This window comes from Brachyhypopomus gauderio, unplaced genomic scaffold (genome assembly GCF_052324685.1).
Source record: "Brachyhypopomus gauderio isolate BG-103 unplaced genomic scaffold, BGAUD_0.2 sc218, whole genome shotgun sequence".
NCBI classification, from domain to species: Eukaryota; Metazoa; Chordata; class Actinopteri; order Gymnotiformes; family Hypopomidae; genus Brachyhypopomus; species Brachyhypopomus gauderio.
Genome location: NW_027507039.1, coordinates 168,113 through 195,468, shown reverse-complemented (window position 1 = coordinate 195,468; position 27,356 = coordinate 168,113). Strand labels below are relative to the sequence as shown.

Genomic DNA, 27,356 nt, shown 5'->3' with positions numbered 1-27,356 from the left:
TTGGCCCCTTCAACTACAACATCAACTGAGACATCTTCAGCCACATCGACAATGTCTCCAACATCTTTGAGCACCACAAGTACATCCACACCACAAACAACTTCAACACTGGCCCCTTCAACTACAACATCAACTGAGACATCTTCAGCCACATCAACAAAGTCTCCAACAACTTTGAGCAGCACAAGTACATCCACACCACCAACAACTTCAACACTGGCCCCTTCAACTACAACTTCAGCTGAGACATCTACAGCCACATCAACAACCTCTCCAACAACTTCAACACTGGCCCCTTCCACTACAACATCAACTGAGACAACATCTCCAGCCACATCAACAACGTCTCCAACAACTGTGAGCACCACAAGTACATCCACACCACATACAACTTCAACACTGGCCCCTTCAACTACAACATCAACTGAGACATCTTCAGCCACATCAACAACGTCTCCAACAACTTTGAGCACCACAAGTACATCCACACCACAAATATCTTCAACACTGGCCCCTTCAACAGCAACTTCAGCAAAGACAACTTCTACGGCCACATCAACAATCTCTCCAACAACTTCCACACTAGCCCCTTCCACTACAACATCAACTGAGACAACATCTTCAGCCACATCAACAACGTCTCCAACAACTTTGAGCACCACAAATACATCCACACCACAAATATCTTCAACACTGGCCCCTTCAACTACAACATCAACTGAGACAACATCTTCAGCCACATCAAAAACGTCTCCAACATCTTTGAGCACCACAAGTACATCCACAACCCATACAACTTCAACACTGGCCCCTTCAACTACATCAACTGACACATCTTCAGCCACATCAACAAAGTCTCCAACAACTTTGAGCAGCACAAGTACATCCACACCACCAACAACTTCAACACTGGCCCCTTCAACTACAACTTCAGCTGAGACATCTACAGCCACATCAACAACCTCTCCAACAACTTCAACACTGGCCCCTTCCACTACAACATCAACTGAGACAACATCTCCAGCCACATCAACAACGTCTCCAACAACTGTGAGCACCACAAGTACATCCACACCACATACAACTTCAACACTGGCCCCTTCAACTACAACATCAACTGAGACATCTTCAGCCACATCAACAACGTCTCCAACATCTTTAAGCACCACAAGTACATCCACAACCCATACAACTTCAACACTGGCCCCTTCAACTACAACATCAACTGAGACAACATCTTCAGCCACATCAAGAACGTCTCCAACAACTTTGAGCACCACAAGTACATCCACACCACATACAACTTCAACACTGGCCCCTTCAACTACAACATCAACTGAGACATTTTCAGCCACATCGACAATGTCTCCAACAACTTTGAGCACCACAAGTACATCCACACCACAAATATCTTCAACACTGGCCCCTTCAACAGCAACTTCACCAAAGACAACTTCTACGGCCACATCAACAATCTCTCCAACAACTTCCACACTAGCCCCTTCAACTACAACATCAACTGAGACAACATTTTCAGCCACATCGACAATGTCTCCAACAACTTTGAGCACCACAAGTACATCCACACCACAAATATCTTCAACACTGGCCCCTTCAACAGCAACTTCAGCAAAGACAACTTCTACGGCCACATCTACAATTTCTCCAACAACTTCCACACTAGCCCCTTCCACTACAACATCAACTGAGACAACATCTTCAGCCACATCAACAACGTCGCCAACATCTTTGAGCACCACAAGTACATCCACAACCCATACAACTTCAACACTGGCCCCTTCAACTACAACATCAACTGAGACATCTTCAGCCACATCGACAATGTCTCCAACAACTTTGAGCACCAAAAGTACATCCACACCACATACAACTTCAACACTGGCCCCTTCAACTACAACATCAACTGAGACAACATCTTCAGCCACATCAACAACGTCTCCAACAACTTTGAGCACCACAAGTACATCCACACCACAAATATCTTCAACACTGGCCCCTTCAACTACATCAACTGAGACAACATCTTCAGCCACATCTACAACGTCTCCAACAACTTTGAGCACCACAAGTACATCCACACCACATACAACTTCAACATTGGCCCCTTCAACTACAACATCAACTGAGACATCTTCAGCCACATCGACAATGTCTCCAACATCTTTGAGCACCACAAGTACATCCACACCACAAACAACTTCAACACTGGCCCCTTCAACTACAACATCAACTGAGACATCTTCAGCCACATCAACAAAGTCTCCAACAACTTTGAGCAGCACAAGTACATCCACACCACCAACAACTTCAACACTGGCCCCTTCAACTACAACTTCAGCTGAGACATCTACAGCCACATCAACAACCTCTCCAACAACTTCAACACTGGCCCCTTCCACTACAACATCAACTGAGACAACATCTCCAGCCACATCAACGTCTCCAACAACTGTGAGCACCACAAGTACATCCACACCACATACAACTTCAACACTGGCCTCTTCAACTACAACATCAACTGAGACAACATCTTCAGCCACATCAAGAACGTCTCCAACAACTTTGAGCACCACAAGTACATCCACACCACAAATATCTTCAACACTGGCCCCTTCAACAGCAACTTCAGCAAAGACAACTTCTACGGCCACATCAACAATCTCTCCAACAACTTCCACACTAGCCCCTTCCACTACAACATCAACTGAGACAACATCTTCAACCACATCAACAACGTCTCCAACATCTTTGAGCACCACAAGTACATCCACACCCCATACAACTTCAACACTGGCCCCTTCAACTACAACATCAACTGAGACAACATCTTCAGCCACATCAACGTCTCCAACAACTTTGAGCACCACAAGTACATCCACACCACAAATATCTTCAACACTGGCCCCTTCAACAGCAACTTCAGCAGAGACAACTTCTACGGCCAAATCAACAATCTCTCCAACAACTTCCACACTAGCCACTTCCACTACATCAACTGAGACAACATCTTCAGCCACATCAACGTCTCCAACATCTTTGAGCACCACAAGTACATCCACACCCCATACAACTTCAACACTGGCCCCTTCAACTACATCAACTGAGACAACATCTTCAGCCACATCAACAACGTCTCCAACAACTTTGAGCACCACAAGTACATCCACACCACAAACAACTTCAACACTGGCCCCTTCAAGTACAACATCAGCTGAGACATCTACAGCCACATCAACAACGTCTCCAACAAATTTGAGCAGCACACGTACATCCACACCACAAACATCTTCAACACTGGCCCCTTCAAGTACAACATCAACTGAGACAACATCTTCAGCCACATCAACAACGTCTCCAACAAATTTGAGCACCACAAGTACATCCACACCACAAACAACTTCAACACTGGCCCCTTCAACTACAACATCAAATGAGACATCTTCAGCCACATCAACAAAGTCTCCAACAACTTTGAGCAGCACAAGTACATCCACACCACAAACAACTTCAACACTGGCCCCTTCAACTACAACTTCAGCTGAGACATCTACAGCCACATCAACAACCTCTCCAACAACTTCCACACTAGCCCCTTCCACTACAACATCAACTGAGACAACATCTTCAACCACATCAACAACGTCTCAAACATCTTTGAGCACCACAAGTACATCCACACCCCATACAACTTCAACACTGGCCCCTTCAACTACATCAACTGAGACAACATCTTCAGCCACATCTACAACGTCTCCAACAACTTTGAGCAACAAAAGTACATCCACACCACAAACAACTTCAACACTGGCCCCTTCAACTACAACTTCAGCTGAGACATCTACAGCCACATCAACAACCTCTCCAACAACTTCAACACTGGCCCCTTCCACTACAACATCAACTGAGACAACATCTTCAGCCACACCAACAATGTCTCCAACAACTGTGAGCACCTCAAGTACATCCACACCCCATACAACTTCAACACTGGCCCCTTCAACTACATCAACTGAGACAACATTTTCAGCCACATCAACAACGTCTCCAACAACTTTGAGCACCACAAGTACATCCACACCACAAACAACTTCAACATTGGCCCCTTCAAGTACAACATCAGCTGAGACATCTACAGCCACATCAACAACGTCTCCAATAAATTTGAGCAGCACACGTACATCCACACCACAAACAACTTCAACACTGGCCCCTTCAAGTACAACATCAACTGAGACAACATCTTCAGCCACATCAACAACGTCTCCAACAAATTTGAGCAGCACACGTACATCCACACCACAAACATCTTCAACACTGGCCCCTTCAAGTACAACATCAACTGAGACAACATCTTCAGCCACATCAACAACGTCTCCAACAACTTTGAGCACCACAAGTACATCCACACCACAAATATCTTCAACACTGGCCCCTTCAACAGCAACTTCAGCAAAGACAACTTCTACGGCCACATCAACAATCTTTCCAACAACTTCCACACTAGCCCCTTCCACTACAACATCAACTGAGACAACATCTTCAACCACATCAACAACGTCTCCAACATCTTTGAGCACCACAAGTACATCCACACCCCATACAACTTCAACACTGGCCCCTTCAACTACAACATCAACTGAGACAACATCTTCAGCCACATCAACGTCTCCAACAACTTTGAGCACCACAAGTACATCCACACCACAAATATCTTCAACACTGGCCCCTTCAACAGCAACTTCAGCAGAGACAACTTCTACGGCCACATCAACAATCTCTCCAACAACTTCCACACTAGCCACTTCCACTACATCAACTGAGACAACATCTTCAGCCACATCAACGTCTCCAACATCTTTGAGCACCACAAGTACATCCACACCCCATACAACTTCAACACTGGCCCCTTCAACTACATCAACTGAGACAACATCTTCAGCCACATCAACAACATCTCCAACAACTTTGAGCACCACAAGTACATCCACACCACAAACAACTTCAACACTGGCCCCTTCAAGTACAACATCAGCTGAGACATCTACAGCCACATCAACAACGTCTCCAACAAATTTGAGCAGCACACGTACATCCACACCACAAACAACTTCAACACTGGCCCCTTCAAGTACAACATCAACTGAGACAACATCTTCAGCCACATCAACAACGTCTCCAACAAATTTGAGCACCACAAGTACATCCACACCACAAACAACTTCAACACTGGCCCCTTCAACTACAACATCAAATGAGACATCTTCAGCCACATCAACAAAGTCTCCAACAACTTTGAGCAGCACAAGTACATCCACACCACAAACAACTTCAACACTGGCCCCTTCAACTACAACTTCAGCTGAGACATCTACAGCCACATCAACAACCTCTCCAACAACTTCCACACTAGCCCCTTCCACTACAACATCAACTGAGAAAACATCTTCAACCACATCAACAACGTCTCCAACATCTTTGAGCACCACAAGTACATCCACACCCCATACAACTTCAACACTGGCCCCTTCAACTACATCAACTGAGACAACATCTTCAGCCATATCTACAACGTCTCCAACAACTTTGAGCAACAAAAGTACATCCACACCACAAACAACTTCAACACTGGCCCCTTCAACTACAACTTCAGCTGAGACATCTACAGCCACATCAACAACCTCTCCAACAACTTCAACACTGGCCCCTTCCACTACAACATCAACTGAGACAACATCTTCAGCCACACCAACAATGTCTCCAACTGTGAGCACCTCAAGTACATCCACACCCCATACAACTTCAACACTGGCCCCTTCAACTACATCAACTGAGACAACATTTTCAGCCACATCAACAACGTCTCCAACAACTGTGAGCACCACAAGTACATCCACACCACAAACAACTTCAACATTGGCCCCTTCAAGTACAACATCAACTGAGACAACATCTTCAGCCAAATCAACGTCTCCAACAAATTTGAGCAGCACACGTACATCCACACCACAAACATCTTCAACACTGGCCCCTTCAAGTACAACATCAACTGAGACAACATCTTCAGCCACATCAACAACGTCTCCAACAACTTTGAGCAGCACAAGTACATCCACACCACATACAACTTCAACACTGGCCTATTCAACTACAACATCAACTGAGACAACATCTTCAGCCACATCAACAACGTCTCCAACAACTTTGAGCACCACAAGTACATCCACACCACAAATATCTTCAACACTGGCCCCTTCAACTACAACTTCAGCTGAGACATCTACAGCCACATCAACAACCTCTCCAACAACTTCAACACTGGCCCCTTCCACTACAACATCAACTGAGACAACATCTTCAGCCACACCAACAATGTCTCCAACAACTGTGAGCACCACAAGTACATCCACACCACGTACAACTTCAACACTGGCCCCTTCAACTACAACATCAAGTGAGACATCTTCAGCCACATCGACAATGTCTCCAACAACTTTGAGCACCAAAAGTACATCCACACCACATACAACTTCAACACTGGCCCCTTCAACTACAACATCAACTGAGACAACATCTTCAGCCACATCAACAACGTCTCCAACAACTTTGAGCACCACAAGTACATCCACACCACAAATATCTTCAACCCTGGCCCCTTCAACAGCAACTTCAGCAGAGACAACTTCTACGGCCACATCAACAATCTCTCCAACAACTTCCACACTAGCCCCTTCCACTACAACATCAACTGAGACAACATCTTCAGCCACATCAACAACGTCTCCAACAACTTTGAGCACCACAAGTACATCCACACCACATACAACTTCAACACTGGCCCATTCAACTACAACATCAACTGAGACATCTTCAGCCACATCGACAATGTCTCCAACAACTTTGAGCACCAAAAGTGCATCCACACCACAAACAACTTCAATACTGGCCACTTCAACTACAACTTCAGCTGAAACAACATCTACGGCCACATCAACAGCCTCTCCAACACCTTCATCACTGGCCCCTTCAACTACAACTTCAGCTGAGACAACCACTTCATCCACACCAACAAGCACTCCAACAACTTTGAGCACAAGTACATCCACACAACAAACAACTTCAAAACTGATCACTTCAACTACAACATCAACTGAGACATCTTCAGCCACATCGACAATGTCTCCAACAACTTTGAGCACCAAAAGTACATCCACACCACATACAACTTCAACACTGGCCCCTTCAACTACAACATCAACTGAGACAACATCTTCAGCCACATCAACGTCTCCAACAACTTTGAGCACCACAAGTACATCCACACCACAAATATCTTCAACACTGGCCCCTTCAACAGCAACTTCAGCAGAGACAACTTCTACGGCCACATCAACAATCTCTCCAACAACTTCCACACTAGCCCCTTCCACTACAACATCAACTGAGACAACATCTTCAGCCACATCAACAACGTCTCCAACAACTTTGAGCACCACAAGTACATCCACACCACATACAACTTCAACACTGGCCCATTCAACTACAACATCAACTGAGACATCTTCAGCCACATCGACAATGTCTCCAACAACTTTGAGCACCACCAGTGCATCCACACCACAAACAACTTCAACACCGGCCAATTCAACTACAACTTCAGCTGAGACAACATCTACGGCCACATCAACAGCCTCCCCAACACCTTCATCACTGGCCCCTTCAACTACAACTTCAGCTGAGACAACCACTTTATCCACACCAACAAGCACTCCAACAACTTTGAGCACAACTACATCCACACAACAAACAACTTCAAAACTCATCACTCCAACTACAACTTTGGCTGTGACAACATCTGCAGTCCTGTCAACAACCTCTCCAACAACTTCAACACTGGCCCCTTCATCTACAACTTCAGCTGAGGCAACATCTTCGACCACATCAAGAGCATCTCCAAAAACTTCATCACTGGCCTCGTCAACTATACCTTCAGCTGAGACAACCACTGGCTCCTTACCAACAACAACATTGAGCACCACCAGTTCATCCACACCACAAACAACTTCAACACTGGCCACTTCAACTACAACTTCAACTGAGACGCCATCATCAGCCACACCAACAACCTCTCCAACAACTTCAACACTGGCCCATTCATCTACAACTTCAGCTGAGGCAACATCTACGACCACATCAACAGCATCTCCAACAACTTCATCACTGGCCTCTTCAACTATAAATTCAGCTGAGACAACCACTGGCTCCTTACCAACAACTACAACAACTTTGAGCACCACCAGTGCATCCACACCACAAACAACTTCAACACTGGCCACTTCAACTACAACTTCAACTACAACTTCAACTGAGACGTCATCATCAGCCACACCAACAACTTCAACACTGGCCCCTTCATCTACAATTTTAGCTGAGACAACATCTACGGCCACATCAACAGCATCTCCAACAACTTTATCACTGGCCTCTTCAACTATAAATTCAGCTAAGACAACCACTGGCTCCTTACCAACAACTACAACAACTTTGAGCACCACCAGTGCATCCACACCACAAACAACTTCAACACTGGCCACTTCAACTACAACTTCAACTACAACTTCAACTGAGAAGCCATCATCAGCCACACCAACAACCTCTCCAACAACTTCAGTATTGGCTCCTTCATCTACAACTTCAGCTGAGACAACATCTACAGCCACATCAACAGCCTCTCCAACAACTTCATCACTGGCCTCCTTAACTATACCTGCAGCTGAGACAACCACTGGCTCCTTACCAACAACTACAACAACTTTGAGCACCACCAGTGCATCCACACAACAAACAACTTCAACACTGGCCACTTCAACTGTAACGTCAACTGAGACATCATCATCAGCCACACAAACAATCTCTCCAACAACTTCAACACTGGCCCCTTCAACTATACCTTCAGCTGAGACAACCACTGGCTCCTTACCAACAACTACATCTTTGAGCACAGCCAGAGCACCGACACCACAAACACCTTCAACACTGACCACTTCAACTACAACTTCAGCTGAAACATCTACGGCCACATCAACAACCTCTCCAACTACTTCAACACTGGCCACTTCAACTTCAACTTCAGCTGAGACAACATCTAGGACCACATCAACAGCCTCTCCAACAACTTCATCACTGGTCCCTTCAACTACAACTTCAGCTGAGACAACATCTGTGGCCACATCAACAACCTCTCCAACGACTTCATCACTGGCCCCTTCAACTATACCTTCAGCTGAGACAACCACTGGCTCCATATCAACAATTACAACAGGTTTGAGCACCACCAGTGCATCCACACCACAAACAACTTCAACACTGGCCAATTCAACTACAACTTCAGCTGAGACAACATCTACGGCCACATCAACAGCATCTCCAACAACTTTATCACTGGCCTCTTCAACTATACCTTCAGCTGAGACAACCACTGGCTCCATACCAACAATTACAACAAGTTTGAGCACCACCAGTGCATCCACACCACAAACAACTTCAACACTGGCCAATTCAACTACAACTTCAGCTGAGACAACATCTACGGCCACATCAACAGCCTCCCCAACACCTTCATCACTGGCCCCTTCAACTACAACTTCAGCTGAGACAACCACTTCATCCACACCAACAAGCACTCCAACAACTTTGAGCACAACTACATCCACACAACAAACAACTTCAAAACTCATCACTCCAACTACAACTTTGGCTGTGACAACATCTGCAGTCCTGTCAACAACCTCTCCAACAACTTCAACACTGGCCCCTTCATCTACAACTTCAGCTGAGGCAACATCTTCGACCACATCGAGAGCATCTCCAAAAACTTCATCACTGGCCTCGTCAACTATACCTTCAGCTGAGACAACCACTGGCTCCTTACCAACAACAACATTGAGCACCACCAGTTCATCCACACCACAAACAACTTCAACACTGGCCACTTCAACTACAACTTCAACTGAGACGCCATCATCAGCCACACCAACAACCTCTCCAACAACTTCAGTATTGGCTCCTTCATCTACAACTTCAGCTGAGGCAACATCTACGACCACATCAACAGCATCTCCAACAACTTCATCACTGGCCTCTTCAACTATAAATTCAGCTGAGACAACCACTGGCTCCTTACCAACAACTACAACAACTTTGAGCACCACCAGTGCATCCACACCACAAACAACTTCAACACTGGCCACTTCAACTACAACTTCAACTACAACTTCAACTGAGAAGCCATCATCAGCCACACCAACAACCTCTCCAACAACTTCAGTATTGGCTCCTTCATCTACAACTTCAGCTGAGACAACATCTACTGCCACATCAACAGCCTCTCCAACAACTTCATCACTGGCCTCCTTAACTATACCTGCAGCTGAGACAACCACTGGCTCCTTACCAACAACTACAACAACTTTGAGCACCACCAGTGCATCCACACAACAAACAACTTCAACACTGGCCACTTCAACTGTAACGTCAACTGAGACATCATCATCAGCCACACAAACAATCTCTCCAACAACTTCAACACTGGCCCCTTCAACTATACCTTCAGCTGAGACAACCACTGGCTCCTTACCAACAACTACATCTTTGAGCACAGCCAGAGCACCGACACCACAAACACCTTCAACACTGGCCACTTCAACTACAACTTCAGCTGAAACAACATCTACGGCCACATCAACAACCTCTCCAACTACTTCAACACTGGCCACTTCAACTTCAACTTCAGCTGAGACAACATCTACGGCCACATCAACAGCCTCTCCAACAACTTCATCACTGGTCCCTTCAACTACAACTTCAGCTGAGACAACATCTGTGGCCACATCAACAACCTCTCCAACGACTTCATCACTGGCCCCTTCAACTATACCTTCAGCTGAGACAACCACTGGCTCCATACCAACAATTACAACAAGTTTGAGCACCACCAGTGCATCCACACCACAAACAACTTCAACACTGGCCAATTCAACTACAACTTCAGCTGAGACAACATCTACGGCCACATCAACAGCCTCCCCAACACCTTCATCACTGGCCCCTTCAACTACAACTTCAGCTGAGACAACCACTTCATCCACACCAACAAGCACTCCAACAACTTTGAGCACAACTACTTCCACACAACAAACAACTTCAAAACTCTTCACTCCAACTACAACTTTGGCTGTGACAACATCTGCAGTCCTGTCAACAACCTCTCCAACAACTTCAACACTGGCCCCTTCATCTACAACTTCAGCTGAGGCAACATCTTCGACCACATCAAGAGCATCTCCAAAAACTTCATCACTGGCCTCGTCAACTATACCTTCAGCTGAGACAACCACTGGCTCCTTACCAACAACAACATTGAGCACCACCAGTTCATCCACACCACAAACAACTTCAACACTGGCCACTTCAACTACAACTTCAACTGAGACGCCATCATCAGCCACACCAACAACCTCTCCAACAACTTCAGTATTGGCTCCTTCATCTACAACTTCAGCTGAGGCAACATCTACGACCACATCAACAGCATCTCCAACAACTTCATCACTGGCCTCTTCAACTATAAATTCAGCTGAGACAACCACTGGCTCCTTACCAACAACTACAACAACTTTGAGCACCACCAGTGCATCCACACCACAAACAACTTCAACACTGGCCACTTCAACTACAACTTCAACTACAACTTCAACTGAGAAGCCATCATCAGCCACACCAACAACCTCTCCAACAACTTCAGTATTGGCTCCTTCATCTACAACTTCAGCTGAGACAACATCTACTGCCACATCAACAGCCTCTCCAACAACTTCATCACTGGCCTCCTTAACTATACCTGCAGCTGAGACAACCACTGGCTCCTTACCAACAACTACAACAACTTTGAGCACCACCAGTGCATCCACACAACAAACAACTTCAACACTGGCCACTTCAACTGTAACGTCAACTGAGACATCATCATCAGCCACACAAACAATCTCTCCAACAACTTCAACACTGGCCCCTTCAACTATACCTTCAGCTGAGACAACCACTGGCTCCTTACCAACAACTACATCTTTGAGCACAGCCAGAGCACCGACACCACAAACACCTTCAACACTGGCCACTTCAACTACAACTTCAGCTGAAACAACATCTACGGCCACATCAACAACCTCTCCAACTACTTCAACACTGGCCACTTCAACTTCAACTTCAGCTGAGACAACATCTACGGCCACATCAACAGCCTCTCCAACAACTTCATCACTGGTCCCTTCAACTACAACTTCAGCTGAGACAACATCTGTGGCCACATCAACAACCTCTCCAACGACTTCATCACTGGCCCCTTCAACTATACCTTCAGCTGAGACAACCACTGGCTCCATACCAACAATTACAACAAGTTTGAGCACCACCAGTGCATCCACACCACAAACAACTTCAACACTGGCCAATTCAACTACAACTTCAGCTGAGACAACATCTACGGCCACATCAACAGCCTCCCCAACACCTTCATCACTGGCCCCTTCAACTACAACTTCAGCTGAGACAACCACTTCATCCACACCAACAAGCACTCCAACAACTTTGAGCACAACTACTTCCACACAACAAACAACTTCAAAACTCTTCACTCCAACTACAACTTTGGCTGTGACAACATCTGCAGTCCTGTCAACAACCTCTCCAACAACTTCAACACTGGCCCCTTCATCTACAACTTCAGCTGAGGCAACATCTTCGACCACATCAAGAGCATCTCCAAAAACTTCATCACTGGCCTCGTCAACTATACCTTCAGCTGAGACAACCACTGGCTCCTTACCAACAACAACATTGAGCACCACCAGTTCATCCACACCACAAACAACTTCAACACTGGCCACTTCAACTACAACTTCAACTGAGACGCCATCATCAGCCACACCAACAACCTCTCCAACAACTTCAGTATTGGCTCCTTCATCTACAACTTCAGCTGAGGCAACATCTACGACCACATCAACAGCATCTCCAACAACTTCATCACTGGCCTCTTCAACTATAAATTCAGCTAAGACAACCACTGGCTCCTTACCAACAACTACAACAACTTTGAGCACCACCAGTGCATCCACACCACAAACAACTTCAACACTGGCCACTTCAACTACAACTTCAACTACAACTTCAACTGAGAAGCCATCATCAGCCACACCAACAACCTCTCCAACAACTTCAGTATTGGCTCCTTCATCTACAACTTCAGCTGAGACAACATCTACAGCCACATCAACAGCCTCTCCAACAACTTCATCACTGGCCTCCTTAACTATACCTGCAGCTGAGACAACCACTGGCTCCTTACCAACAACTACAACAACTTTGAGCACCACCAGTGCATCCACACAACAAACAACTTCAACACTGGCCACTTCAACTGTAACGTCAACTGAGACATCATCATCAGCCACACAAACAATCTCTCCAACAACTTCAACACTGGCCCCTTCAACTATACCTTCAGCTGAGACAACCACTGGCTCCTTACCAACAACTACATCTTTGAGCACAGCCAGAGCACCGACACCACAAACACCTTCAACACTGGCCACTTCAACTACAACTTCAGCTGAAACAACATCTACGGCCACATCAACAACCTCTCCAACTACTTCAACACTGGCCACTTCAACTTCAACTTCAGCTGAGACAACATCTACGGCCACATCAACAGCCTCTCCAACAACTTCATCACTGGTCCCTTCAACTACAACTTCAGCTGAGACAACATCTGTGGCCACATCAACAACCTCTCCAACGACTTCATCACTGGCCCCTTCAACTATACCTTCAGCTGAGACAACCACTGGCTCCATACCAACAATTACAACAAGTTTGAGCACCACCAGTGCATCCACACCACAAACAACTTCAACACTGGCCAATTCAACTACAACTTCAGCTGAGACAACATCTACGGCCACATCAACAGCCTCCCCAACACCTTCATCACTGGCCCCTTCAACTACAACTTCAGCTGAGACAACCACTTCATCCACACCAACAAGCACTCCAACAACTTTGAGCACAACTACTTCCACACAACAAACAACTTCAAAACTCATCACTCCAACTACAACTTTGGCTGTGACAACATCTGCAGTCCTGTCAACAACCTCTCCAACAACTTCAACACTGGCCCCTTCATCTACAACTTCAGCTGAGGCAACATCTTCGACCACATCAAGAGCATCTCCAAAAACTTCATCACTGGCCTCGTCAACTATACCTTCAGCTGAGACAACCACTGGCTCCTTACCAACAACAACATTGAGCACCACCAGTTCATCCACACCACAAACAACTTCAACACTGGCCACTTCAACTACAACTTCAACTGAGACGCCATCATCAGCCACACCAACAACCTCTCCAACAACTTCAACACTGGCCCATTCATCTACAACTTCAGCTGAGGCAACATCTACGACCACATCAACAGCATCTCCAACAACTTCATCACTGGCCTCTTCAACTATAAATTCAGCTGAGACAACCACTGGCTCCTTACCAACAACTACAACAACTTTGAGCACCACCAGTGCATCCACACCACAAACAACTTCAACACTGGCCACTTCAACTACAACTTCAACTACAACTTCAACTGAGACGTCATCATCAGCCACACCAACAACTTCAACACTGGCCCCTTCATCTACAATTTTAGCTGAGACAACATCTACGGCCACATCAACAGCATCTCCAACAACTTTATCACTGGCCTCTTCAACTATACCTTCAGCTGAGACAACCACTGGCTCCTTACCAACAACAAGTACAACTTTGAGCACCACCAGTGCATCCACACAACAAACAACTTCAACACTGGCCACTTCAACTGTAACGTCAACTGAGACATCATCATCAGCCACACAAACAATCTCTCCAACAACTTCAACACTGGCCCCTTCAACTATACCTTCAGCTGAGACAACCACTGGCTCCTTACCAACAACTACATCTTTGAGCACAGCCAGAGCACCGACACCACAAACACCTTCAACACTGGCCTCTTCAAATACAACTTCAGCTGAAACAACATCTACGGCCACATCAACAACCTCTCCAACTACTTCAACACTGGCCACTTCAACTTCAACTTCAGCTGAGACAACATCTACGGCCACATCAACAGCCTCTCCAACAACTTCATCACTGGTCCCTTCAACTACAACTTCAGCTGAGACAACATCTGTGGCCACATCAACATCCTCTCCAACGACTTCATCACTGGCCCCTTCAACTATACCTTCAGCTGAGACAACCACTGGCTCCATACCAACAATTACAATTAGTTTGAGCACCACCAGTGCATCCACACCACAAACAACTTCAACACTGGCCAATTCAACTACAACTTCAGCTGAGACAACATCTATGGCCACATCAACAGCCTCCCCAACAACTTCATCACTGGCCCCTTCAACTACAACTTCAGCTGAGACAACCACTTCATCCACACCAACAAGCACTCCAACAACTTTGAGCACAACTACATCCACACAACAAACAACTTCAAAACTCATCACTCCAACTACAACTTTGGCTGTGACAACATCTGCAGTCCTGTCAACAACCTCTCCAAAAACTTCAACACTGGCCCCTTCATCTACAACTTCAGCTGAGGCAACATCTACGACCACATCAAAAGCATCTCCAACAACTTCATCACTGGCCTCTTCAACTATAAATTCAGCTGAGACAACCACTGGCTCCTTACCAACAACTACAACAACTTTGAGCACCACAAGTGCATCCACACCACAAACAACTTCAACACTGGCCACTTCAACTACAACTTCAACTACAACTTCAACTGAGACGTCATCATCAGCCACACCAACAACTTCAACACTGGCCCCTTCATCTACAATTTTAGCTGAGACAACATCTACGGCCACATCAACAGCATCTCCAACAACTTTATCACTGGCCTCTTCAACTATACCTTCAACTGAGACAACCACTGGCTCCTTACCAACAACAAGTACAACTTTGAGCACCACCAGTGCATCCACACCACAAACAACTTCAACACTGGTCCCTTCAAATACAACTTCAGCTGAGACAACATCTACGGCCACATCAACAACCTCTCCAACAACTTCCACATTGGCCCCTTCAACTACAACCTCAGCTGAGACAACATTTACAGCCACATCAACAGCCTCTCCAACAACTTCTACACTCGCCCCTTCAACTTCAACTTCAGCTGAGACAACCACTGGCTCCTTACCAACAACTTTGAGCACCACAAGTACATCCACACCACAAACAACTTCAACACTGGTCCCTTCAAATACAACTTCAGCTGAGACAACATCTACGGCCACATCAACAACCTCTCCAACAACTTCCACATTGGCCCCTTCAACTTCAACTTCAGCTGAGACAACCACTGGCTCCTTACCAACAACTTTGAGCACCACAAGTACATCCACACCACAAACAACTTCAACACTGGCCACTTCAACTACAACTTCAGCTGAAACAACATTTACAGCCACATCAACAACCTCTCCAACTACTTCATCACTTGCCACTTCAACTACAACTTCGGCTGAGACAACATCTACGGCCACATCAACAGCCTCCCCAACAACTTCATCACTGGCCCCTTCAACTACAACTTCAGCTGAGACAACCACTGGCTCCTTACCAACAACTTTGAGCACCACAAGTACATCCACACCACAAACAACTTCAACACTGGTCCCTTCAAATACAACTTCAGCTGAGACAACATCTATGGCCACATCAACAACCTCTCCAACAACTTCCACATTGGCCCCTTCAACTTCAACTTCAGCTGAGACAAACACTTTATCCACAACAACAAGCACTCCAAAAACTTTGAGCAACACCAGTACATCTACACCACAAACAACTTCAACACTGGCCACTTCAAGTACAACATCAACTGAGACAACATCTTCAGCCACATCAACAATGTCTCCAACAAATTTGAGCAGCACACGTACATCCACACCACAAACAACTTCAACACTTGCCCCTTCAAGTACAACATCAACTGAGACAACATCTTCAGCCACATCAACAACGTCTCCAACAACTTTGAGCAGCACAAGTACATCCACACCACATACAACTTCAACACTGGCCTATTCAACTACAACATCAACTGGGACAACATCTTCAGCCACATCAACAACGTCTCCAACAACTTTGAGCACCACAAGTACATCCACACCACAAATATCTTCAACACTGGCCCCTTCAACAGCAACTTCAGCAAAGACAACTTCTACGGCCACATCAACAATCTCTCCAACAACTTCAACACTGGCCCCTTCAACTACAACATCAACTGAGACAACATCTTCAGCCACATCAACGTCTCCAACAACTTTGAGCACCACAAGTACATCCACACCACAAATATCTTCAACACTGGCCCCTTCAACAGCAACTTCAGCAGAGACAACTTCTACGGCCAAATCAACAATCTCTCCAACAACTTCCACACTAGCCACTTCCACTACATCAACTGAGACAACATCTTCAGCCACATCAACGTCTCCAACATCTTTGAGCACCACAAGTACATCCACACCCCATACAACTTCAACACTGGCCCCTTCAACTACATCAACTGAGACAACATCTTCAGCCACATCAACAACGTCTCCAACAACTTTGAGCACCACAAGTACATCCACACCACAAACAACTTCAACACTGGCCCCTTCAAGTACAACATCAGCTGAGACATCTACAGCCACATCAACAACGTCTCCAACAAATTTGAGCAGCACACGTACATCCACACCACAAACAACTTCAACACTGGCCCCTTCAAGTACAACATCAACTGAGACAACATCTTCAGCCACATCAACAACGTCTCCAACAACTTTGAGCACCACAAGTACATCCACACCACAAATATCTTCAACACTGGCCCCTTCAACTACAACATCAAATGAGACATCTTCAGCCACATCAACAAAGTCTCCAACAACTTTGAGCAGCACAAGTACATCCACACCACAAACAACTTCAACACTGGCCCCTTCAACTACATCAACTGAGACAACATCTTCAGCCACATCTACAACGTCTCCAACAACTTTGAGCAACAAAAGTACATCCACACCACAAACAACTTCAACACTGGCCCCTTCAACTACAACTTCAGCTGAGACATCTACATCCACATCAACAACCTCTCCAACAACTTCAACACTGGCCCCTTCCACTACAACATCAACTGAGACAACATCTTCAGCCACACCAACAATGTCTCCAACAACTGTGAGCACCTCAAGTACATCCACACCCCATACAACTTCAACACTGGCCCCTTCCACTACATCAACTGAGACAACATTTTCTGCCACAACAACAATGTCTCCAACAACTTTGAGCACCACAAGTACATCCACACCACAAACAACTTCAACACTGGCCCCTTCAAGTACAACATCAACTGAGACATCTACAGCCACATCAACAACGTCTCCAATAAATTTGAGCAGCACACGTACATCCACACCACAAACAACTTCAACACTGGCCCCTTCAACTACAACTTCAGCTGAGACATCTACAGCCACATCAACAACCTCTCCAACAAATTTGAGCAGCACACGTACATCCACACCACAAACATCTTCAACACTGGCCCCTTCAAGTACAACATCAACTGAGACAACATCTTCAGCCACATCAACAACGTCTCCAACAACTTTGAGCACCACAAGTACATCCACACCACAAATATCTTCAACACTGGCCCCTTCAACAGCAACTTCAGCAAAGACAACTTCTACGGCCACATCAACAATCTTTCCAACAACTTCCACACTAGCCCCTTCCACTACAACATCAACTGAGACAACATCTTCAACCACATCAACAACGTCTCCAACATCTTTGAGCACCACAAGTACATCCACACCCCATACAACTTCAACACTGGCCCCTTCAACTACAACATCAACTGAGACAACATCTTCAGCCACATCAACGTCTCCAACAACTTTGAGCACCACAAGTACATCCACACCACAAATATCTTCAACACTGGCCCCTTCAACAGCAACTTCAGCAGAGACAACTTCTACGGCCACATCAACAATCTCTCCAACAACTTCCACACTAGCCACTTCCACTACATCAACTGAGACAACATCTTCAGCCACATCAACGTCTCCAACATCTTTGAGCACCACAAGTACATCCACACCCCATACAACTTCAACACTGGCCCCTTCAACTACATCAACTGAGACAACATCTTCAGCCACATCAACAACATCTCCAACAACTTTGAGCACCACAAGTACATCCACACCACAAACAACTTCAACACTGGCCCCTTCAAGTACAACATCAGCTGAGACATCTACAGCCACATCAACAACGTCTCCAACAAATTTGAGCAGCACACGTACATCCACACCACAAACAACTTCAACACTGGCCCCTTCAAGTACAACATCAACTGAGACAACATCTTCAGCCACATCAACAACGTCTCCAACAAATTTGAGCACCACAAGTACATCCACACCACAAACAACTTCAACACTGGCCCCTTCAACTACAACATCAAATGAGACATCTTCAGCCACATCAACAAAGTCTCCAACAACTTTGAGCAGCACAAGTACATCCACACCACAAACAACTTCAACACTGGCCCCTTCAACTACAACTTCAGCTGAGACATCTACAGCCACATCAACAACCTCTCCAACAACTTCCACACTAGCCCCTTCCACTACAACATCAACTGAGACAACATCTTCAACCACATCAACAACGTCTCCAACATCTTTGAGCACCACAAGTACATCCACACCCCATACAACTTCAACACTGGCCCCTTCAACTACATCAACTGAGACAACATCTTCAGCCATATCTACAACGTCTCCAACAACTTTGAGCAACAAAAGTACATCCACACCACAAACAACTTCAACACTGGCCCCTTCAACTACAACTTCAGCTGAGACATCTACAGCCACATCAACAACCTCTCCAACAACTTCAACACTGGCCCCTTCCACTACAACATCAACTGAGACAACATCTTCAGCCACACCAACAATGTCTCCAACTGTGAGCACCTCAAGTACATCCACACCCCATACAACTTCAACACTGGCCCCTTCAACTACATCAACTGAGACAACATTTTCAGCCACATCAACAACGTCTCCAACAACTGTGAGCACCACAAGTACATCCACACCACAAACAACTTCAACATTGGCCCCTTCAAGTACAACATCAGCTGAGACATCTACAGCCACATCAACAACATCTCCAATAAATTTGAGCAGCACACGTACATCCACACCACAAACATCTTCAACACTGGCCCCTTCAAGTACAACATCAACTGAGACAACATCTTCAGCCACATCAACAACGTCTCCAACAACTTTGAGCACCACAAGTACATCCACACCACAAATATCTTCAACACTGGCCCCTTCAACAGCAACTTCAGCAAAGACAACTTCTACGGCCACATCAACAATCTTTCCAACAACTTCCACACTAGCCCCTTCCACTACAACATCAACTGAGACAACATCTTCAACCACATCAACAACGTCTCCAACATCTTTGAGCACCACAAGTACATCCACACCCCATACAACTTCAACACTGGCCCCTTCAACTACAACATCAACTGAGACAACATCTTCAGCCACATCAACGTCTCCAACAACTTTGAGCACCACAAGTACATCCACACCACAAATATCTTCAACACTGGCCCCTTCAACAGCAACTTCAGCAGAGACAACTTCTACGGCCACATCAACAATCTCTCCAACAACTTCCACACTAGCCACTTCCACTACATCAACTGAGACAACATCTTCAGCCACATCAACGTCTCCAACATCTTTGAGCACCACAAGTACATCCACACCCCATACAACTTCAACACTGGCCCCTTCAACTACATCAACTGAGACAACATCTTCAGCCACATCAACAACATCTCCAACAACTTTGAGCACCACAAGTACATCCACACCACAAACAACTTCAACACTGGCCCCTTCAAGTACAACATCAGCTGAGACATCTACAGCCACATCAACAACGTCTCCAACAAATTTGAGCAGCACACGTACATCCACACCACAAACAACTTCAACACTGGCCCCTTCAAGTACAACATCAACTGAGACAACATCTTCAGCCACATCAACAACGTCTCCAACAAATTTGAGCACCACAAGTACATCCACACCACAAACAACTTCAACACTGGCCCCTTCAAGTACAACATCAACTGAGACAACATCTTCAGCCACATCAACAAAGTCTCCAACAACTTTGAGCAGCACAAGTACATCCACACCACAAACAACTTCAACACTGGCCCCTTCAACTACAACTTCAGCTGAGACATCTACAGCCACATCAACAACCTCTCCAACAACTTCCACACTAGCCCCTTCCACTACAACATCAACTGAGACAACATCTTCAACCACATCAACAACGTCTCCAACATCTTTGAGCACCACAAGTACATCCACACCCCATACAACTTCAACACTGGCCCCTTCAACTACATCAACTGAGACAACATCTTCAGCCATATCTACAACGTCTCCAACAACTTTGAGCAACAAAAGTACATCCACACCACAAACAACTTCAACACTGGCCCCTTCAACTACAACTTCAGCTGAGACATCTACAGCCACATCAACAACCTCTCCAACAACTTCAACACTGGCCCCTTCCACTACAACATCAACTGAGACAACATCTTCAGCCACACCAACAATGTCTCCAACTGTGAGCACCTCAAGTACATCCACACCCCATACAACTTCAACACTGGCCCCTTCAACTACATCAACTGAGACAACATTTTCAGCCACATCAACAACGTCTCCAACAACTGTGAGCACCACAAGTACATCCACACCACAAACAACTTCAACATTGGCCCCTTCAAGTACAACATCAGCTGAGACATCTACAGCCACATCAACAACATCTCCAATAAATTTGAGCAGCACACGTACATCCACACCACAAACAACTTCAACACTGGCCCCTTCAAGTACAACATCAACTGAGACAACATCTTCAGCCAAATCAACGTCTCCAACAAATTTGAGCAGCACACGTACATCCACACCACAAACATCTTCAACACTGGCCCCTTCAAGTACAACATCAACTGAGACAACATCTTCAGCCACATCAACAACGTCTCCAACAACTTTGAGCAGCACAAGTACATCCACACCACATACAACTTCAACACTGGCCTATTCAACTACAACATCAACTGAGACAACATCTTCAGCCACATCAACAACGTCTCCAACAACTTTGAGCACCACAAGTACATCCACACCACAAATATCTTCAACACTGGCCCCTTCAACTACAACTTCAGCTGAGACATCTACAGCCACATCAACAACCTCTCCAACAACTTCAACACTGGCCCCTTCCACTACAACATCAACTGAGACAACATCTTCAGCCACACCAACAATGTCTCCAACAACTGTGAGCACCACAAGTACATCCACACCACGTACAACTTCAACACTGGCCCCTTCAACTACAACATCAAGTGAGACATCTTCAGCCACATCGACAATGTCTCCAACAACTTTGAGCACCAAAAGTACATCCACACCACATACAACTTCAACACTGGCCCCTTCAACTACAACATCAACTGAGACAACATCTTCAGCCACATCAACAACGTCTCCAACAACTTTGAGCACCACAAGTACATCCACACCACAAATATCTTCAACCCTGGCCCCTTCAACAGCAACTTCAGCAGAGACAACTTCTACGGCCACATCAACAATCTCTCCAACAACTTCCACACTAGCCCCTTCCACTACAACATCAACTGAGACAACATCTTCAGCCACATCAACAACGTCTCCAACAACTTTGAGCACCACAAGTACATCCACACCACATACAACTTCAACACTGGCCCATTCAACTACAACATCAACTGAGACATCTTCAGCCACATCGACAATGTCTCCAACAACTTTGAGCACCAAAAGTGCATCCACACCACAAACAACTTCAATACTGGCCACTTCAACTACAACTTCAGCTGAAACAACATCTACGGCCACATCAACAGCCTCTCCAACACCTTCATCACTGGCCCCTTCAACTACAACTTCAGCTGAGACAACCACTTCATCCACACCAACAAGCACTCCAACAACTTTGAGCACAAGTACATCCACACAACAAACAACTTCAAAACTGATCACTTCAACTACAACATCAACTGAGACATCTTCAGCCACATCGACAATGTCTCCAACAACTTTGAGCACCAAAAGTACATCCACACCACATACAACTTCAACACTGGCCCCTTCAACTACAACATCAACTGAGACAACATCTTCAGCCACATCAACGTCTCCAACAACTTTGAGCACCACAAGTACATCCACACCACAAATATCTTCAACACTGGCCCCTTCAACAGCAACTTCAGCAGAGACAACTTCTACGGCCACATCAACAATCTCTCCAACAACTTCCACACTAGCCCCTTCCACTACAACATCAACTGAGACAACATCTTCAGCCACATCAACAACGTCTCCAACAACTTTGAGCACCACAAGTACATCCACACCACATACAACTTCAACACTGGCCCATTCAACTACAACATCAACTGAGACATCTTCAGCCACATCGACAATGTCTCCAACAACTTTGAGCACCACCAGTGCATCCACACCACAAACAACTTCAACACCGGCCAATTCAACTACAACTTCAGCTGAGACAACATCTACGGCCACATCAACAGCCTCCCCAACACCTTCATCACTGGCCCCTTCAACTACAACTTCAGCTGAGACAACCACTTTATCCACACCAACAAGCACTCCAACAACTTTGAGCACAACTACATCCACACAACAAACAACTTCAAAACTCATCACTCCAACTACAACTTTGGCTGTGACAACATCTGCAGTCCTGTCAACAACCTCTCCAACAACTTCAACACTGGCCCCTTCATCTACAACTTCAGCTGAGGCAACATCTTCGACCACATCAAGAGCATCTCCAAAAACTTCATCACTGGCCTCGTCAACTATACCTTCAGCTGAGACAACCACTGGCTCCTTACCAACAACAACATTGAGCACCACCAGTTCATCCACACCACAAACAACTTCAACACTGGCCACTTCAACTACAACTTCAACTGAGACGCCATCATCAGCCACACCAACAACCTCTCCAACAACTTCAACACTGGCCCATTCATCTACAACTTCAGCTGAGGCAACATCTACGACCACATCAACAGCATCTCCAACAACTTCATCACTGGCCTCTTCAACTATAAATTCAGCTGAGACAACCACTGGCTCCTTACCAACAACTACAACAACTTTGAGCACCACCAGTGCATCCACACCACAAACAACTTCAACACTGGCCACTTCAACTACAACTTCAACTACAACTTCAACTGAGACGTCATCATCAGCCACACCAACAACTTCAACACTGGCCCCTTCATCTACAATTTTAGCTGAGACAACATCTACGGCCACATCAACAGCATCTCCAACAACTTTATCACTGGCCTCTTCAACTATAAATTCAGCTAAGACAACCACTGGCTCCTTACCAACAACTACAACAACTTTGAGCACCACCAGTGCATCCACACCACAAACAACTTCAACACTGGCCACTTCAACTACAACTTCAACTACAACTTCAACTGAGAAGCCATCATCAGCCACACCAACAACCTCTCCAACAACTTCAGTATTGGCTCCTTCATCTACAACTTCAGCTGAGACAACATCTACAGCCACATCAACAGCCTCTCCAACAACTTCATCACTGGCCTCCTTAACTATACCTGCAGCTGAGACAACCACTGGCTCCTTACCAACAACTACAACAACTTTGAGCACCACCAGTGCATCCACACAACAAACAACTTCAACACTGGCCACTTCAACTGTAACGTCAACTGAGACATCATCATCAGCCACACAAACAATCTCTCCAACAACTTCAACACTGGCCCCTTCAACTATACCTTCAGCTGAGACAACCACTGGCTCCTTACCAACAACTACATCTTTGAGCACAGCCAGAGCACCGACACCACAAACACCTTCAACACTGACCACTTCAACTACAACTTCAGCTGAAACATCTACGGCCACATCAACAACCTCTCCAACTACTTCAACACTGGCCACTTCAACTTCAACTTCAGCTGAGACAACATCTAGGACCACATCAACAGCCTCTCCAACAACTTCATCACTGGTCCCTTCAACTACAACTTCAGCTGAGACAACCACTTCATCCACACCAACAAGCACTCCAACAACTTTGAGCACAACTACATCCACACAACAAACAACTTCAAAACTCATCACTCCAACTACAACTTTGGCTGTGACAACATCTGCAGTCCTGTCAACAACCTCTCCAACAACTTCAACACTGGCCCCTTCATCTACAACTTCAGCTGAGGCAACATCTTCGACCACATCGAGAGCATCTCCAAAAACTTCATCACTGGCCTCGTCAACTATACCTTCAGCTGAGACAACCACTGGCTCCTTACCAACAACAACATTGAGCACCACCAGTTCATCCACACCACAAACAACTTCAACACTGGCCACTTCAACTACAACTTCAACTGAGACGCCATCATCAGCCACACCAACAACCTCTCCAACAACTTCAGTATTGGCTCCTTCATCTACAACTTCAGCTGAGGCAACATCTACGACCACATCAACAGCATCTCCAACAACTTCATCACTGGCCTCTTCAACTATAAATTCAGCTGAGACAACCACTGGCTCCTTACCAACAACTACAACAACTTTGAGCACCACCAGTGCATCCACACCACAAACAACTTCAACACTGGCCACTTCAACTACAACTTCAACTACAACTTCAACTGAGAAGCCATCATCAGCCACACCAACAACCTCTCCAACAACTTCAGTATTGGCTCCTTCATCTACAACTTCAGCTGAGACAACATCTACTGCCACATCAACAGCCTCTCCAACAACTTCATCACTGGCCTCCTTAACTATACCTGCAGCTGAGACAACCACTGGCTCCTTACCAACAACTACAACAACTTTGAGCACCACCAGTGCATCCACACAACAAACAACTTCAACACTGGCCACTTCAACTGTAACGTCAACTGAGACATCATCATCAGCCACACAAACAATCTCTCCAACAACTTCAACACTGGCCCCTTCAACTATACCTTCAGCTGAGACAACCACTGGCTCCTTACCAACAACTACATCTTTGAGCACAGCCAGAGCACCGACACCACAAACACCTTCAACACTGGCCACTTCAACTACAACTTCAGCTGAAACAACATCTACGGCCACATCAACAACCTCTCCAACTACTTCAACACTGGCCACTTCAACTTCAACTTCAGCTGAGACAACATCTACGGCCACATCAACAGCCTCTCCAACAACTTCATCACTGGTCCCTTCAACTACAACTTCAGCTGAGACAACATCTGTGGCCACATCAACAACCTCTCCAACGACTTCATCACTGGCCCCTTCAACTATACCTTCAGCTGAGACAACCACTGGCTCCATACCAACAATTACAACAAGTTTGAGCACCACCAGTGCATCCACACCACAAACAACTTCAACACTGGCCAATTCAACTACAACTTCAGCTGAGACAACATCTACGGCCACATCAACAGCCTCCCCAACACCTTCATCACTGGCCCCTTCAACTACAACTTCAGCTGAGACAACCACTTCATCCACACCAACAAGCACTCCAACAACTTTGAGCACAACTACTTCCACACAACAAACAACTTCAAAACTCTTCACTCCAACTACAACTTTGGCTGTGACAACATCTGCAGTCCTGTCAACAACCTCTCCAACAACTTCAACACTGGCCCCTTCATCTACAACTTCAGCTGAGGCAACATCTTCGACCACATCAAGAGCATCTCCAAAAACTTCATCACTGGCCTCGTCAACTATACCTTCAGCTGAGACAACCACTGGCTCCTTACCAACAACAACATTGAGCACCACCAGTTCATCCACACCACAAACAACTTCAACACTGGCCACTTCAACTACAACTTCAACTGAGACGCCATCATCAGCCACACCAACAACCTCTCCAACAACTTCAGT

At 45.8% G+C, this 27,356-nt stretch overlaps 1 protein-coding gene across 1 annotated transcript in view; it reads left to right on the top strand.

Annotated features, from left to right (window-relative positions):
• Positions 1-767: 767 nt before the first annotated feature.
• Positions 768-27,356, top strand: part of LOC143503133 (uncharacterized) — a gene marked incomplete at its 5' end in the record, with an annotated part of 44,031 nt that continues 17,442 nt past the window's right edge. Inside the window, 16 exons of the mRNA XM_076995576.1 lie at positions 768-880; positions 950-2,305; positions 2,558-3,796; positions 5,978-6,879; positions 7,785-7,863; positions 10,961-11,820; positions 12,442-16,987; positions 17,060-17,709; positions 17,785-17,859; positions 18,655-19,341; positions 20,083-20,166; positions 21,886-21,978; positions 22,309-22,500; positions 23,002-23,247; positions 24,030-24,108; positions 26,765-27,354. Coding sequence (XP_076851691.1) covers positions 768-880; positions 950-2,305; positions 2,558-3,796; positions 5,978-6,879; positions 7,785-7,863; positions 10,961-11,820; positions 12,442-16,987; positions 17,060-17,709; positions 17,785-17,859; positions 18,655-19,341; positions 20,083-20,166; positions 21,886-21,978; positions 22,309-22,500; positions 23,002-23,247; positions 24,030-24,108; positions 26,765-27,354 — 11,791 coding nt within the window. The remainder of the gene's footprint in view (positions 881-949; positions 2,306-2,557; positions 3,797-5,977; positions 6,880-7,784; positions 7,864-10,960; positions 11,821-12,441; positions 16,988-17,059; positions 17,710-17,784; positions 17,860-18,654; positions 19,342-20,082; positions 20,167-21,885; positions 21,979-22,308; positions 22,501-23,001; positions 23,248-24,029; positions 24,109-26,764; positions 27,355-27,356) is intronic.